This window comes from Bombina bombina, chromosome 2, assembly GCF_027579735.1.
Source record: "Bombina bombina isolate aBomBom1 chromosome 2, aBomBom1.pri, whole genome shotgun sequence".
NCBI classification, from domain to species: domain Eukaryota; kingdom Metazoa; phylum Chordata; class Amphibia; order Anura; family Bombinatoridae; genus Bombina; species Bombina bombina.
The window spans coordinates 230328609-230345296 of record NC_069500.1 but is presented as its reverse complement, the minus strand read 5'-3'; the positions used below and the strand labels follow the sequence as shown (position 1 = coordinate 230345296).

General features: G+C 38.8%; 1 protein-coding gene across 1 annotated transcript in view; it reads right to left on the bottom strand.

Annotated features, from left to right (window-relative positions):
• ADGRV1 (adhesion G protein-coupled receptor V1) overlaps positions 1–16688 on the bottom strand; it is a 1190013-nt gene that overhangs the window by 437751 nt on the left and 735574 nt on the right. The window contains 2 exon segments of the mRNA XM_053699719.1: positions 13051–13151; positions 14629–14789. Of these exon segments, the coding sequence (XP_053555694.1) occupies positions 13051–13151; positions 14629–14789 (262 nt within the window).

Below are 16688 nucleotides of genomic sequence, written 5' to 3'. Positions count from 1 at the left end.
AAAAGGTAAAGTTTGTGTAATTACAAAGGTTATCTAGCCTATTTTATTGATTTATTTTAAATGATAAGTTCACTAACTAAACATATATAAAACATGTTTGCAAATATAAAAAAAACAATAAAATGAGTAATTAAAATCTATGTTGAGAAACTAAACAGGCACTAGAATGGATAGCTATGAAATAACAAACGCTTACCCTAATGCCAGACATCACTTTACATTAGAAAGACATTCATTTATTTCACTACATGTATATCTATTTATAATTTCTACAGGATAAATTGAGTTCTTTTGAGAAATACAGTATTAGTGATAGTTCTAAAATATACAACACTGATTATTGTGAATATAAGTACAGTATCTATGGATATGTGTATATGGTAAGCAAAACATTTTATAGGGCTCCATTTATCATTGCAATTCTCCCACATTTACGCCTATAAATACGCTGTTGGAATTGTTCTCCTATTTATCAAAGGAAAATACGCCTAAAAATAAACAAATACGACGCCAACGAAAGCACAAAAAAGGCCTTTTTTGGTCGTATTTTTAAAAATACACCTTACTAATGGCCAAAATTCAGATTTATCATTATTTTGCGCCTTAGGAGTACCTAAAAATCTCCTAAAAATACGACCACCAAAGTTCTCCAAAACCACTGTGAATTTACGCCACTTTTTTTGTGAGAGAAGATGTAATATTTCTTAATTTTGGCAGCTATAGCAATGAAATATGAATCAATGATGTACATTTTCTTGTGATAATATATTTTTAAATCAATGAATGTGAAGATAACATTTTTATTTTTATTTTATGTTTTATAATAAATATATTATTTGAAAATAAAAATTTGGTGTCCTATTAATTTCTATTTGTAAAGGAAGATAAGCTTATCAGTCTAAAGCTAACAATAAATTATATCAGTAGAGCTGTGATACATGTCCATAGTTATTAACATATTTTGGGTCACCACTGACATTGTTGCATATCTATAGGATTCATGAGTACTGCAGGGGGTGTGGAAGAAGATAAAGGTGTTATTGTTTAAAACATCAGTTTTTATTATTATTATTGTAGCATGTGTAAAAAAATATAAAGCTTTCTTAAACATGCAGACATCCCAGTTCAGGGAGTCTCCCTGATTGTAATAGCGGCTCCCTGATGCCAGCAAATGGAGTGCAATCTCCCTGAAACTCCAAGTACTATGATCCAATGTGGACCAAATCCAGAAAAGTGTTTCTTTAAGGAACGCCTTTAGTTGCTGGGACGTTATAGAACCCTCAAAGCATGCATCAGTAACCAAAAAGCCCCCACTTATTCTAATAAAATAAAAGACAAATACTACCTTATTTACTGCACGTAATTAAACTTTGTATTCTAAAATATTTGAGCATTCAACAAGCGCACGATCACTGGAAAATAGGTTTGTTGTATGTGGTTATGCAATAAAGCTACTTTTTTTTAATGTGACTTTAGTGGGAAGCTACTTTAATGATAAGTCTATCTTATTTAGAGTTTCAAGGTGTCCAATATATAACTGGGAGGGTGGGGGGTGGCGGCGCAGTTGCGGAGAAGCCACCTCCCTGAAATGAGTTTTAGCAGGTTGGGATGTCTGCACATGACTAAAACCAAAAAATGCATTTATTGATTAAATTACATGTATTCAGTTACATGTTTTGTCATAATAATATATTTATTTTATTACATTAAAATTAAATTAGGTTTGTATTTAAATAATGAAATACACAGTTAAGGGTGGTTTAAACAAGTTAGATTTCAATAAAAAAAAAAAGTTAGACAGGTTTTATACAAAAATCAAGTCTATTTAGGAGTATTTCTAATGATAAATAAGGCGCATATATAATACTAATAGAGAGATTTATCATTAATCCGCCGCATCTCGCCTTTGGAAATTGGCGTTAAAATACTACAGTTTTTATGATAAATATGCGCACACATATGCGCCTCTCCAAAGGAGAGCTGCAGAGAACTGATAGGATGAATGACAAATGGAGCCCATAATGACCCACCCACCGAGAACTAAAAGTCGTATTTCAAGAATGAATGATAAATGGAGCCCGTAATGACCCACCCACCTGCACCACCCTACACCAAAGATATTTAGCTTTGTGGTAAGCTTTGTTAGCACCACCAATTTTTAAGGTATAAAACATTCCATGCCCATGCGCACAGTGCATTTAAAATAATACACATTACCGAATTTCAAGAACTCTCTAAACACCAGGTGATCAGCTAGCCATTTTACTTAAAGGGACAGTATACACCAATTTTTATATAACTGCATGTAATAGACACTACTATAAAGAACAATCTGCACAGATACTGATATAAAAATCCAGTATAAAACCTTTTAAAAACTTACTTAGAAGCTCCCAGTTTAGCTCTGTTAAAAAGGTAGCTAGGACACCCACTCCAAGTGGGAAATAACAAACACTCCCCCTCCCCCTTCCTTTTCATATGAAAAGACCCTTTACATAAACAGGAGCAAGCTGGAGTAAGAATACGTCGGTATTCTACTAAAACTTTGGGGTTTTGTGAGTCTGAAAATGAGAGCAATGTTATTTAAAAATAAGCAAAACTATACATTTGTTTAAAAAAAAAATCTGTATGGGCTATATAAATGAATCATCTACAAAACATTTATGCAAAGATAAATCAAGTGTATAATGTGCCTTTAAGCTGCATCTGCTGAAGTGGAAAATGTTGTTTGTCCCAGACATACATTGACTGTGCCAGTCTGACATACATCTGACACCCATAGCCTAGAATTGCCAAATGTATTTTGCCTAACAATAACATCCTATTATATAAAAGGCCAAGTGTGTTTGTCCGAAGCTGTCATGCGCAGTAGAGATAGCATGAGGACAAACACACCTGGCCTTACCTGACATGCTGTTGCGGCAAAAGTGGGCGTGGTCGGACGGGGGTGCGGGCGTGGCCGACGGGAATGTGGGTGTGGCCGGTCGGGGACATGGACGTGGTCAGGGGCATGGCCGGGCTCGGGGAGAGAAATAGAAAGAGAGGGGGAGAGACAAAAAGAGATAGGAAAGAGCTAAAGAGAGGGGGAAGAGCAGAAGAGAGGGGAAAGTGAAGAAGAGAGGGGGGAGAAAGAGCAAAATAGAGGGAAGAGAGAGAAAAAGAGAGGGGGGGGAGAGAGAGAAAAAGAGAGGGGGAGAAAGAGCAATAGAGAGGGGGAGAGAGAGAAAAGAGAGGGGGGAGAGAGAGAAAAAGAGAGGGGGAGAGAGAGCAATAGAGAGGGGAAGAGAGAGAGCAAAAGAGAGGGATGGAGAGAGAGAGCAAAAAGAGAGGGATGGAGAGAGAGAGCAAAAGAGAGGGGAGAGAGACAGAGCAAATGAAGGGGGAGAGAGAGGGCAAAAGAGAGGGGGAAGAGAGAGCAAAAGAGAGGGATGGAGAGAGAGCAAAAGAGAGGGGGGAGAGAGAGCAAAAGAGAGGGGGGAGAGAGCGCAAAAAAGAGGGGGGAGAGAGAGAGCGCAAAAGAGAGGGGGGAGAGAGCGCAAAACAGAGGGGTAGAGAGAGCATGCAAAATAGAGGGGGAGAGAGAGCGCAAAAGAGAGGGGGAGAGAGCACAAAAGAGAGGGGGAGAGAGAGCGCGCAAAAGAAGGGGGAGAGAGAGAGTGCAAAAGAGAGAAAGAACGCAAAAGAGAGGGGGGAGAGAGAGCATAAAAGAGAGGGGGAGAGAGAGAGCAAAAGAGAGGGGGAGAGAGAGCAAAAGAGAGGGGGAGAGAAAGCAAAAGAGAGGTGGAGAGAGGGAGCAAAAGAGAGGGGGGAGAGAGAGCACAAAAGAGAGGGGGGAGAGAGTGCAAAAGAGAGGGGGAGAGAACGCAAAAGAGAGGGGGGGAGAGAGCTCAAAAGAGAGGGGGGAGAGAAAGAGCACAAAAGAGAGGGGGAGAGAGAGAGAGCGCGAAAGAGAGGGGGAGAGAGAGAGCGCAAAAGAGGGGGGAGAGAGAGTGAAAAAGAGAGAGGGAGAGAGCGCAAAAGAGAGGGGGAGAGAGAGCGCGCAAAAGATGGCGGGAGAGAGAGTGCAAAAGAGGAGAGGAGAGAGAGAACGCAAAAGAGAGGGGGGGAGAGAGAGCGTAAAAGAGAGAGGGAGAGAGAGAGCAAAATAGAGGGGGAGAGAGAGCAAAAGAGAGGGGGAGAGAAAGCAAAAGAGAGGGGGAGAGAGGGAGCAAAAGAGAGGGGGGAGAGAGAGCACAAAAGAGAGGGGGGGGAGAGCGCAAAAGAGAGGGGGGAGACAGCGCAAAAGAGAGGGGGGAGAGAGCGCAAAAGAGAGGGGGGAGAGAAAGAGCACAAAAGAGAGGGGGAGAGAGAAAGCAAAAGAGAGGGGGAGAGAGGGAGCAAAAGAGAGGGGGGAGAGAGAGCACAAAAGAGAGGGGGGAGAGAGTGCAAAAGAGAGGGGGGAGAGAACGCAAAAGAGAGGGGGGGAGAGAGCGCAAAAGAGAGGGGGGAGAGAAAGAGCACAAAAGAGAGGGGGAGAGAGAGAGAGCGTGAAAGAGAGGGGGAGAGAGAGAGCGCAAAAGAGGGGGGAGAGAGAGTGAAAAAGAGAGAGGGAGAGAGCGCAAAAGAGAGGGGGAGAGAGAGCGCGCAAAAGATGGTGGGAGAGAGAGTGCAAAAGAGGAGAGAGAGAACGCAAAAGAGAGGGGGAGAGAGAGCGTAAAAGAGAGAGGGAGAGAGAGAGCAAAATAGAGGGGGAGAGAGAGCAAAAGAGAGGGGGAGAGAAAGCAAAAGAGAGGGGGAGAGAGGGAGCAAAAGAGAGGGGGGAGAGAGAGCACAAAAGAGAGGGGGGAGAGCGCAAAAGAGAGGGGGGAGAGAGCGCAAAAGTGAGGGGGGAGAGAGCGCAAAAGAGAGGGGGGAGAGAAAGAGCACAAAAGAGAGGGGGAGAGAGAGAGCACGAAAGAGAGGGGGAGATAGAATGCAAAAGAGATGGGGAGAGAGAGAGCGTAAAAGAGAGGGGGAGAGAGAGCGCAAAAGAGAGGGAAAGAGAAAGCAAAAGAGAGGGGGGAGAGAGAGAGAGCAAAAGAGAGGTGGAGTGAGAGAGAGCACAAAAGATAGAGGGAGAGAGCGCAAAAGAGAGGGGGGGAGAGAAAGCAAAAGAGAGGGGGAGAGAGTGCAAAAGAGAGGGGGAGAGAGCACAAAAGAGCACATTTGAAAAAGCTAATGGGCTGTATGGTTTATGATTGTCTGTATTGTTTGCTAAAGCTTTTCTTATGCTATCCAAGGATGAACAGAAAATAATCATTAGTTTGGAGCCGTTATTTGCAAAGTTCCCTTTCCCTATAAGCATTAATAACAATTATTGATTTGTGTAATTATTGTAAATGCCCAGACACTCTCATTTGATAATAACAATCATGTTCCCCACTAACATTGAGACATTTTCAATGACATAGGAACCATAATCAGCCATTTTGTTTATCAGCAGCACTATATTGCCCTATACTTAACATGTGCTAGTCCTGTTTTTCTGATCGCAATCCAAAATTTCAATACAGAATGACACATTTACAGGGTCATTTTCACATTTTAAATTTAACTGCTAAAAGAATTTGATAAACCCCAAACAACACTTTTTGACTTCATACCAAGCATCCCAAACGTTTTGAGATGTAACATGGGCTTTGTGCATGGGCAAACACACTCCATACTGGATGACATTAGGAAGCAATGTCTCCAAACTGGCCTATTTATGATGGTGCAAGAGGACATGATCCGATATAGCGGATCATGTCCGCTGCACATCGATAAATGCAGACAGCATACGCTCTCAGCATTTATCATTGCACCAGCAGTTCTTGTGAACTGCTGGTGTAATACTACCCCCTGCAGATTCGCAGCCAATCGGCCGCTAGCAGGGGGTGTCAATCAACCCGATCGTATTTGATCGGGTTGATTTCTGGGGATTTTTGTCCGCCGCCTCAGAGCAGGTGGACAGGTTATTGAGCATACAGAGCTTGATAAATATGCCCCATTGCCTCGTCAATCAAAGTTAAAAAAATAATAATAGTCAGCACTTTTAAAATCATAAAAATAATTAAAATCGATAACCCAAAAAACACTCTCACTTTAGTGATAATACCCCTGTATAAATTCCTTAAAGAGACATACCCACATCTCTATGGTTTTGGTGCACAACAGGTTAATTGTACACATGTAATCTATTAGCATCACTGCACACTATAAAAACAGACCAGTCAACGTATAGGCCCCCAGCCTCTGATGTAAACAACAAAACCTACAAAACCGGCCTTTTGTTTGTTGTAAATTTGCTTTGTAACTATGCAGATAACTATAAGAGCGGAGATTTATCAAGTAGCCAATGCTGCTTATTCCACCCAAGGTTTCAGGTCCGCCTAAAACCGAAGTTAAGGAGCAGCGGTCAAAAGGCTGCTCCTTAACTTGTGGTGGCGGACTGCAGTCATCCCGATCAGATACGATCAGGATGATTGACACCCCCTGCTAGTGGCCGATTGGCCACAAAGGTGCAGGGGGCGGCATTGCACAAGCATTTCTTGTGAAATGCTTGTGCAATGTTAAATGCTGACAGTGTATGCTGTTGGCATTTAGCGATGCCGGGCGGACCTCAAAGCAGGTGAAAAAGTTATGGAGGCGCGGTCTTTATCGTCCCCAAAGTGTAAGATGATGTGCTTTAAAACATTGAGAAACCAAATGTTGTATAAAGCTGATACTTCAAGTCATTAAAATTATACTACTAATGAATCTGCCCTTAAACTAGTAATTACAACATTCTCTAATACTTATTCAGAGTATACATGAAAATACCTTCACACCAGTAATCTCCCTCTCCAACATATATTGAAGAAGAATGCATGATGATCCTTTCACACTGCATTAGAAGAATTCCAGCTATGCTAATTTCTAGTTCTTGATATATGTACTCACACAATATGATCCTCAAAATAAATTCTGAATAACATCAGTGGAGTAAAAAATGTTTTATATTTCATCTATATTCACATTTTATTGATTGAGCAAAAGGTACCCATAGCTACAGTAAGGCAATAAGGTAAAATACCTACAACTTAAAGGTTATTATAGTTTAAAGGAACAATTCTTGGTATTATAATTTTGGATTGAAGTGTCAGCTTTAGACATTGTAATTATCAGTATTTTAGGGCACTCATATTTCTTAATGTATTTGAAAAAGTTAAAAACATGGTTCTGGAAATCCACTATTTTGTTACAGATGATCATACAGCCATTGATTGAAGCATTTGCCTGCTTCTCATTTGCTTAATCAGCTGTATCCTTATCTAGAGTGGCACATAAGCATAACATTTAACTATGTATTTAATAACTTTTTAGTTTTTTGCAGATGCACCTTCTGGGCCCGAGTGTGAATGAAACTCTAGTTAAGTATCGACCATCTTAAGACCACAGCTACTTAGCCTCTCCTTCACCTGAAGGCTCACGATCTGATCGGGATGATTGGCCAGCCTTGCTTTTGTGTAATTGGTTGCGCTAGAGCTGGGGGTGTGTTCACAGCAATACCAGGAGGACAACGTTACCAAGAGCAAGCCTTGTCAATCTGGTATTTAATAAATAAGGCCCATATTAAAAGAAATGAAATGTTCTAATGAAATTTAGTATTTCATTTTTACACTAGAGAGTTGGTTTAATTTATTTTCAGCTATTATTAAAAATAGCAAGTTAAACCAAAGTGCATAGAATTCATCTTAAATATATGTTTTTTACAAATCACTAAATTATCAACAAATAAAAAAATGTAATAAAATATATAAGGTTTTTAAGATCAGTGAGAATACCATAAGTCAATTTTTAAAAAAAATTGTATTTTAACACCTTTAGTGTGAATTGATTAGACTGAAATAGTTGTTATGGTGATTTTTTATTTAGACAGAATTTCCTTTAACCTCAGATCTCACATAACATCCTGGGAACTCCAGAGATAGATGTATCATGTAATGCAGAGGAGTAATGTGAGAGAGAATAAAAGATTTGATGACAGTTATTGTGGGAAGCATAAAGTTGGCAGACACATGAAGGACAAATACAGGGCAACATTGAAGGTACAGCTGGCACTGGCTGTTTTGTACCTATAGATAAACCAAAATACCCCATAATAGCTCAATATATTACTAGTCAGTTACTATAAAAAACAAGACTATCAACAAATCACAGCATAATACACCAGTGGGCGTGATACTGTCTGGTAAAACAATAATATGTAGTGTAGTGTGGTTTATGGTGCATTTAAAACAAATGTATCTGATTTTGTCTGTGAAGTTTAAAGGTATTTTAGGATTCCAGCTTCTTTAGTTAAAGGGATAGTCTAGTCAAAAATAAACGTCCATGATTCAGACAGAGCAGGCAATTTTAAGAAACTTTTTAATTTACTCCCGTTATCAATTTTTCTTTGTTCTCTTGGTATCTTTATTTTAAAAAGCTGGAAAGGAAGTCTAGGAGCCAGCCCATTTTTGGTTCAGGACCTGGATAGCGCTTGCTGATTGGATGGCTACATATAGACACTAATCAGCAAGTGCTATCCATATTCTGAACCAAAAATGGGCTGGGTTCTAAGCTTACATTCCAGCTTTTTAAAATAAAGATATCAAGAGAATGAAGAAAAATTGATAATAGGAGTAAATTAGAAAAGTGCTTAAAATTGCATCCTCTATCTGAATCATAAAAGTTTCATTTTGACTATACTATCCCTTTAACCCTCTCCTTGATAGATATTAATATACATGATGTGCGCAATAATTGCACAAAAGTCTTTTTTACTGGATTATGGAACAATCTCAACTGATAAAATAACTTTTATTTTAAAACAAATATGTGTTTATCTGATTTTAGGATTGGACCATTTGAAGTTCAAGTCTATTTTCTATTCCTGTAAGTGATACAGTATTTGTTTAGAAGCACATTCCTGCATTCCTTGTGCAGCTGCTAATATCTGACTGCTTATTTATTTCATGCTGTTAAGTTGGTGGTGTCAAATACTATTGTCTTCTTAAAGAACAACATTTTTCTCACTGCAGAACAAGCATTGTTCTTGACCCTGATATAATACTACATTATGGACAAAATGTAGAGAGACTATAGTTTAAATTCAAGCAGTTGCTCAAATATAAGCCTACTAGATAGATAGATAGATAGATAGATAGATAGATATATGATAGATATATAATCGATAACTAAATATTAAATGATATATTATTATATACAAAACCAAGTAAATGGGCAAGGTATGGTGCACACAACAGTCCAAAATGAGGTCAAATTGATGAATTGGGAATCTCTACAAAATATTATAGAGGCGTAACTAGAAACCACAGGGCTTAGGTGCAAGAATCTAAGAAGGGCCCCCCCAAAAAAATGTGAATTTGATACATATCCTTTTTTTTTTTTTTTTTTTAACATTTAACAGAAAAAAAATGTGAATCAGATTACATGTCTGCAAAAGGAGGCACTCTGTGCCCACAGTCTGTGAGATGGTCTGACCCCCTATTACTGTATATAGTGACACTGTTTAACCGACCAGTTCTGTATATAGTGAGTTAGTGACACAGTCTGTAATCTGCCGGTGAGATGGCTGGCCCAGTACTTTATAAAGTGATCACAGTAGTCTGTGACATGCTCCACCCCCCCATACTATATATAGTGGTACTGTATAGACTGACACTGTTTACCCCCCATGCCGTAATAACAAACACACACATACATACATGCATAAATACACACACAGTCACATACCTACATACACAAACACACACACACACAATGGGTAAAACAGAAACACTAACGCTATTTCAATCTTTGCAGCTAATGCAATTAATCTCCTCCCCAACTCGCATAAACATCAAAAGCCATAATCACACCCTGCTCGACTGGATTCTCTACACTTCTCCCGACCAAATTCAGGAGGCAGGTGTTCTCCCTAACAATTTCAGTGATCACTGCTTAGTGTACTGCGTAAAATAAAGGCAACTAAATCCCCTCCCAAGGTTAAAATCACCAGGCCCTTCAAAATATGTAATATTCAATAATTTCTAAATGACATAAAGAACCTCCCCTAGCACAGATTAAACCTAATCCCAGATCTAGACTCTGCAGTTGAATTCTTTCAGTCTGAACTCCTACAAGTTTGGAATTTACATGCCCCGCTGCGTAAGGTGAGAGTAACAGGAGCACACTTAAATTGGATCACAGCTGACCTCATTCAAATGTACCAGTTTTGGGATTCATTGTGGTCAAAGTTCAAGCATACTGGCTCTATGAACGATCACGGTGTATATAGACAATGGCAAAATATATGCACTAATATGCCCAATATTTCTGTGAAAATCTGAACAATAACATATCTAACCCTAGAAAGTTTTGGAAACTCATAAATAACTTACAAAATCCACCAATCCACTCCCAACCCTCCACTGTCAATGTGGATAACCAAACCCTGCAACTCCCCTTAAAAGTAGCAAATGCCTTTAACAATTATTTTGTCGGATGCTCCACCACCCTGATTGACAAACTAATAAATGGCACGCATCTTGAAACTAGAAACTAGAAATGTGGATCAGGCCCCACTAAAACAGCAAATACCCAATATAGAGAAGTTCAATTTTAGACCAGTACCCATCAATGTCATTAAGAAATACTTTAATAATCTAAAAATGAAAAACCAGTCTGGACCTGATCAAATCCCAGCAATGCTGTTGAAGCTCAGTGCGCCGGCAATTGCTAAGCCTGTCACAACCCTAATTAATGAATCCTTGATGTCTGGATACATACCCAAACTCTGGAAAACTGCAAGAGTAGTGCCTATTCATAAAAGTGGGGAGTTAACCTTGGTTTCTAACTATAGCCTTATATCATTGCTCCCAGTATTGTCAAAAAATTTAGAAAAATGCGTCCATACGCAATTATGCGAGTATTACCAACTTTCTAACTATCTGACCCCTGATCAATCAGGTTTTCATCTGAATCACTCAACTACAACTGCCCTCCTAAAAGTTTGCAACGACATCCAAACTGGCATGGAACAAGGAGAACTAACTGGAGCTATTTTCCTTGATTTTGCAAAGGCCTTTGACACAGTAGACCATTACATACTACTGCTCAAACTAAAAAACTCTGGTATTGCTGATCGTCCGTTAACCTGGTTTTGATCATATGTATCGGTTCGATCACAATATGTCTCCATTTCTAACAGTGACTCCCTCCCTCTCCCAGTCACGTGTGGTGTTTCCCAAGGTTCCATTCTCGGCCCCCTACTATTCACATTATTTATAAATGATCTGCCTAATGTCTGCAAATCCTCAACTGTACACATGTACGCAGACGACACAGTAAGCTATGCAAACAATTCCGATCTGCAGCAGCTTGAAACAGTGCTCCAAGACCAGTTCACAGAGGTAGAAAAGTGGATCTAAAAAATCAAACTCTTCCTAAACACTGACAAAACAGTCACAATGATCTTTGGAACGAGACCTAAATTACACAAATTACAAAATTCCCATCTACGCATCAAAACAAAATCCAATTGCACGCTGACCGCAGTCCACTCTTTCAAATACTTGTGTATGTTGTTAGACCCTAATCTATCTTTTGGCCTCCACATAGAAAAACTTGCATCTAAACTTTATCCAAAACTAGGTGCCCTGTACAGAAACAAATCTTGCCTCAGCCCTACTGTAAAAGAAAAGATTGTACAGCAAATGCTGATGCCTATCATGGATTATGGGGACGTAGTATACGCACCTGCACCGCAAACTCACCTTAATAAACTTAATACATTGTATAAATCGTTCTGCCGCTTTGTGCTACAATGTAACTACAGGACCCACCATTGTGACATGCTAAAAGAACTAAACTGGCTGATGCTAGAATCCAGACGCACCCTCCATCTTTCCTGCCTTTCTGGGAAGCTCCCACCCTACCTGAGCAGAATGCTCTCCCTAGCTATTCTCACCTCCTATAACCTCCGATCCAGTACCAGCACATTATTTAGCTTGCCTCAATACAAAAAGAAAGCAGCTCGATCCTCCTTTTCCTACAGAGCGCCACAGTTATGAATGACCTCCCGCACACTTTCAAACCTTCCCCAAGCCTAATATCCTTTCAGAGATCCCTCTCTGCATATCTCAAAACAGAATGCACCTGTCATGGTTGATTATATATTTCCTACCTGTTCTATGTTAATTTTGGCATTTATTGTGTATTATTATTGTTTTTGTATTTTATTGTACCCTATTGTATCAATTGCAATGTTTTGTGATCCCAGGACATACTTGAAAACGAGAGAAATCTCAATGTATCCTTCCTGGTAAAATATTTTTATAAATAAATAAATATAAATAAAACCCCCTGCAATCAGTGACAGAGACACTAGTGAAGCATCACATCACACTCACATGATATCAGTGCAGGCAGTGGCAGGTCAACGATTTGTTATTAAGCTGGGCCCCCACCCTCGGGGGGGGGGCGGTCGCAGTTGCGACCTTTGCACCCCCTGTAGTTCTGCCCCTGTTAGAGAAGCTGACTGGAATACAGCTGTCAGATTTTTTCACTGCAAAATATTGGTGATATTAACATAATGCAAAGTCATTGAAAAAACACATTATAACTGGGTATTCTAAAGGTTTACAAATTGATTAGAATGACGTTGAATCTAAAAATAAAAAAACAAAAGAGACACATCACACAGCTCTATTAATGGATTTGTATAGACAATCATGTTGAAAGCTGAAACTAAAAATAATAAAAATTACGGAAATGAACAATAATAAAATCTATTTAAAACCACTTGAAGTTAATTTCAAAACTCCTTAGAATCTACCTGTAAGTAGTCCATTACATAATGGAAATGTAACCATGTACAAAAACATCAACAATGAAGAAAAACTACAACTGTAAAGGATAATTATTTGCTAGAAGCATTGCAGGATGAACACAAATTTAGAGTAAAATGCTGCTCATCTCTGGCAAGAGGGACTGGAACTTTGTTAATTGTAAAAATTGTATTTTCCTTACCTGGGTTCCTAAACATGCAAACATCATATGTGTAAGAAGTTTAGCTGCAAACACGGAGGATCGGCTACAGAATAACTGTAAAAGAATGGCCAGTGTAAAACCTGTAGAAGGTAAAAATAAGATTAGAATGTATCTGCAACAAGGGAATAAACATTTAAACATATACAAAGATTATACACCATGCACAAAATACATAGGGTGAGACCACAAGTTTATTTATTTATAAAATATTTTACCAGGAAGGATACATTGAGATTTCTCTCGTTTTCAAGTATGTCCTGGGGCGCTAATGATAGCACGGGATGGATACTCATTATCGCTGGACCACGCTATCATTTGCATAGCCATCATCAATGCATATTGCACACATATTGCAAGTTGAAAGGTATAGTCTGTGCTCGAACGATATGCCAGAATGCAAAATGTTTGACTGGAAAGGGCTCCAATATATGTGTGTATTTTATATATATATATATATATACAGTATATACATATATATATATATATATATAGATATATGTGTGTGTGTTTGTGTGTTTATGTCTACATATGTCTATATATTTGTAGTTATGTGTTTAAATGTGTAGATATGTATGTGCATATTCACATAAATGCACACACACAGCGCATCCGTGAAAATCCCAGCAAGCAAAACACTGTCACCCGCCAACATTGGGTTCCTTGCAGCTACTCTCCAAGACAGCTAACTCCACCCATGTATACGGTACCACTTCCTCTTAGCAAACTACATAGCGGCCCAATCACAGAACCCGGCGGGTTAAAGAGAGCGAGATGTGATTCTGAATACTGTCTAACTGAGAGATTCTGGGAACGACGTGATGACATAATAGGGAGGCTCAAATAACTCGAGGAGGCTTCTCTCTCTGTAGTTTCACCGTATTGGTTCAGTTCAGTAAAAACTGTTCTAATGAGGCGGATGCAGCTGTCCCGAGCTTTTTATTTGGCTACATTTGTTACACGTAACATATGGTAGCTAGAAATAATACACACTACCTCTCAAATTGTCATACATAATTAGAAGGTATACAATTGGGATGGCTTGGGATTTGGGGCGATTCTTAGCTACAAAAATGATAGGAGAGCCCCCTGGACAGGTATATATATATATTTATATGTGTGTGTGTGCATATGTATTTATATGTGTATATATGTATTTACAGACATATATACACATATAAACATATAAATACATATGAACACATGTATAGACATATACATTTATATATATATGTGTGTGTGTGCATATGTATTTATATGTGTATATATGTATTTACAGACATATATACACATATAAACATATAAATACATATGAACACATATATAGACAAATATATAAATGCATTGGAGCCCTTTTCAGTTAAATAGATGAAAACATGTTAAAGCATATTTATACAAATAGATATTCCTATATATGTATATATCTATTCCTAGGAACTATAAGCAAATTACTTTAGAAAACATGGTTTATTTGCACCATATGAGCTCAGTAAAATTCACTACATTGTTTAAAGTTTCCAATTCCTGACAAATGTAAGAACCATTTTGCCATTTACTAACCTGAAATACAAATGAATCCAGCACAAAAAAAGGCTTCATTGTAGTAGGAAAGGCTGTCTGTGTGAGCAAATACTGCATAGGAAGACATATGAGAGCAGGCACATTCCACATAGTCGCTTGTATCAAATACAATTTTACAAAACTGGCCATTTGCCAGCCATCTGCAAAGAATAAACAGAATATATTCATTTAATGCAATTTTAATAATAACTTTAGGTCTAGTTTTGGCTAATTAGGAAAATATTACAGGAACTAAACTGTGTCTAGTATCTTATAAACGTATCAATATGAACAAATATTTGTTTACCTTTACATTCTTTTGAAAGCCTCTCTTCAGCATATTTCCTTGAAATGATTTATTGTAAGTGCTATATATAAGGTGCCCACACACAGAATACATTAACATACTGACAAGGAACTTGGTGAACCCAGTAAATTACTGACATGCCACAAATGTTTACTGATATGTCTGACTACTTAGGTTTAGTAATTTATGGCCTTGTTTTGCTATAGTCGGGGTACATAGTGCTGCAAAGGTGCTAGTCAAAATTAAACTTTCATGATTCAGATAGGGCATGCAATATTAAACAACTTTCCAATTCACTTTTATCATAAAATTTGCTTTGTCCACTTGGTATTCTTAGTTGATAGCTAAACCTAGTTAGGCTCATATGCTAATTTCTAAGCCCTTGAAGGCCGCTTGTTATTTCAATGCATTTGACATTTTTTTCACAGCTAAAGGGTGTTAGTTCATGTGTGCCATATAGATAATATGGTGCTCACGTGGAGTTACCAAGGAGTCAGCACTGATTGGCTAAAGGCAAGTTTGTCAAAAGAACTTAGATTAGGGGGCAGTCTGCAGAGGCATAGATACAAGGTAATTACAGAGGTAAAAAGTATATTATTATAATTGTGTTGGTTATGCAAAACTGGGGGAATGGGTAATAAAGGGATTATCTATTTTTCTAAACAATAATAATTCTGGTGTAGACTGTCCCTGTAATATAAGAAAAATTTGTATGAAATTTAAAGGAACATGAAAGTTAAAATTAAACGGACGATTCAGATATAGAGGCCTATTTAACAAAGGTCTGTCGGACTTGATCCGACAGTATGGATCAGATCCGACAGACCTCGCTGAATGCAGAGAGCAATACGCTCTCTGTATTCAGCATTGCACCAGCAGCTCTTGTGAGCTGCTGGTGCAACGCCGCCCCCTGTAGACTTGCGGCCGTCAGCAGGGAGTGTCAATCAACCCGATCGTACTCGATCGGGTTGAATTGTGGCGATCTCTGTCCGCCTCATCAGAGCAGGCGGACAGGTTATGGAGCAGTGGTCTTTAGACTTGCGTTTCTGGCGAGTCTGAAGACTCGCCAGAAAAACGGGCCCTCAAACTCCATTCGGAGCTTGATAAATGGACCTCTATGTGTGCTGTTTCAAAAAGACTTTTAAATTTACTTCAGTTCCACAATGTACTTAGTTCTCTCAATATCCTTTGTTGAAAAGCATGCATAGGTAGGATGAGGAGCAACACTACTGGGAGCTATCTGGTGATTGGTATCTATGAACAAATGTCTCTTGCCATTAGCTCAGCAAATAGGTTCAGCTAGGTCCCAGCAGAGTATTGCAGCTCTGGAGCTGATTGTAACTTTGGGCTCCATTTATCATAGGTTGGTTGGACATGATTCTCTACAGCAAATCATGTCTGCCGGACCTTGCTGCGAGTGGACAGCGTACTGTGTCCGCATTTAAAATTGATCAAGCATTTCACAGGCAATGCTTGTGAAATGCCACACCCTGCTTGCTGGTGGCCAATTGGCTGCCAAACATTCCAATTGGATCGTGATGATTTCCTTTTAGGTGGTGGACAAGATAAGCAGCAGCGATCTTAAAGGGACATGAAACCCAAAAATTTTCTTTCATGATTCAGATAGAAAATACAATTTCAAACAACTTTCCAATTTACTTCTATTATATAATTTGCTTCTTTCTCTTGTTATCCTTTGCTGAAATGTTTATCTAGGAAAGTTCATGTGCAGCAGAGAACCTAGGTCTTAGCT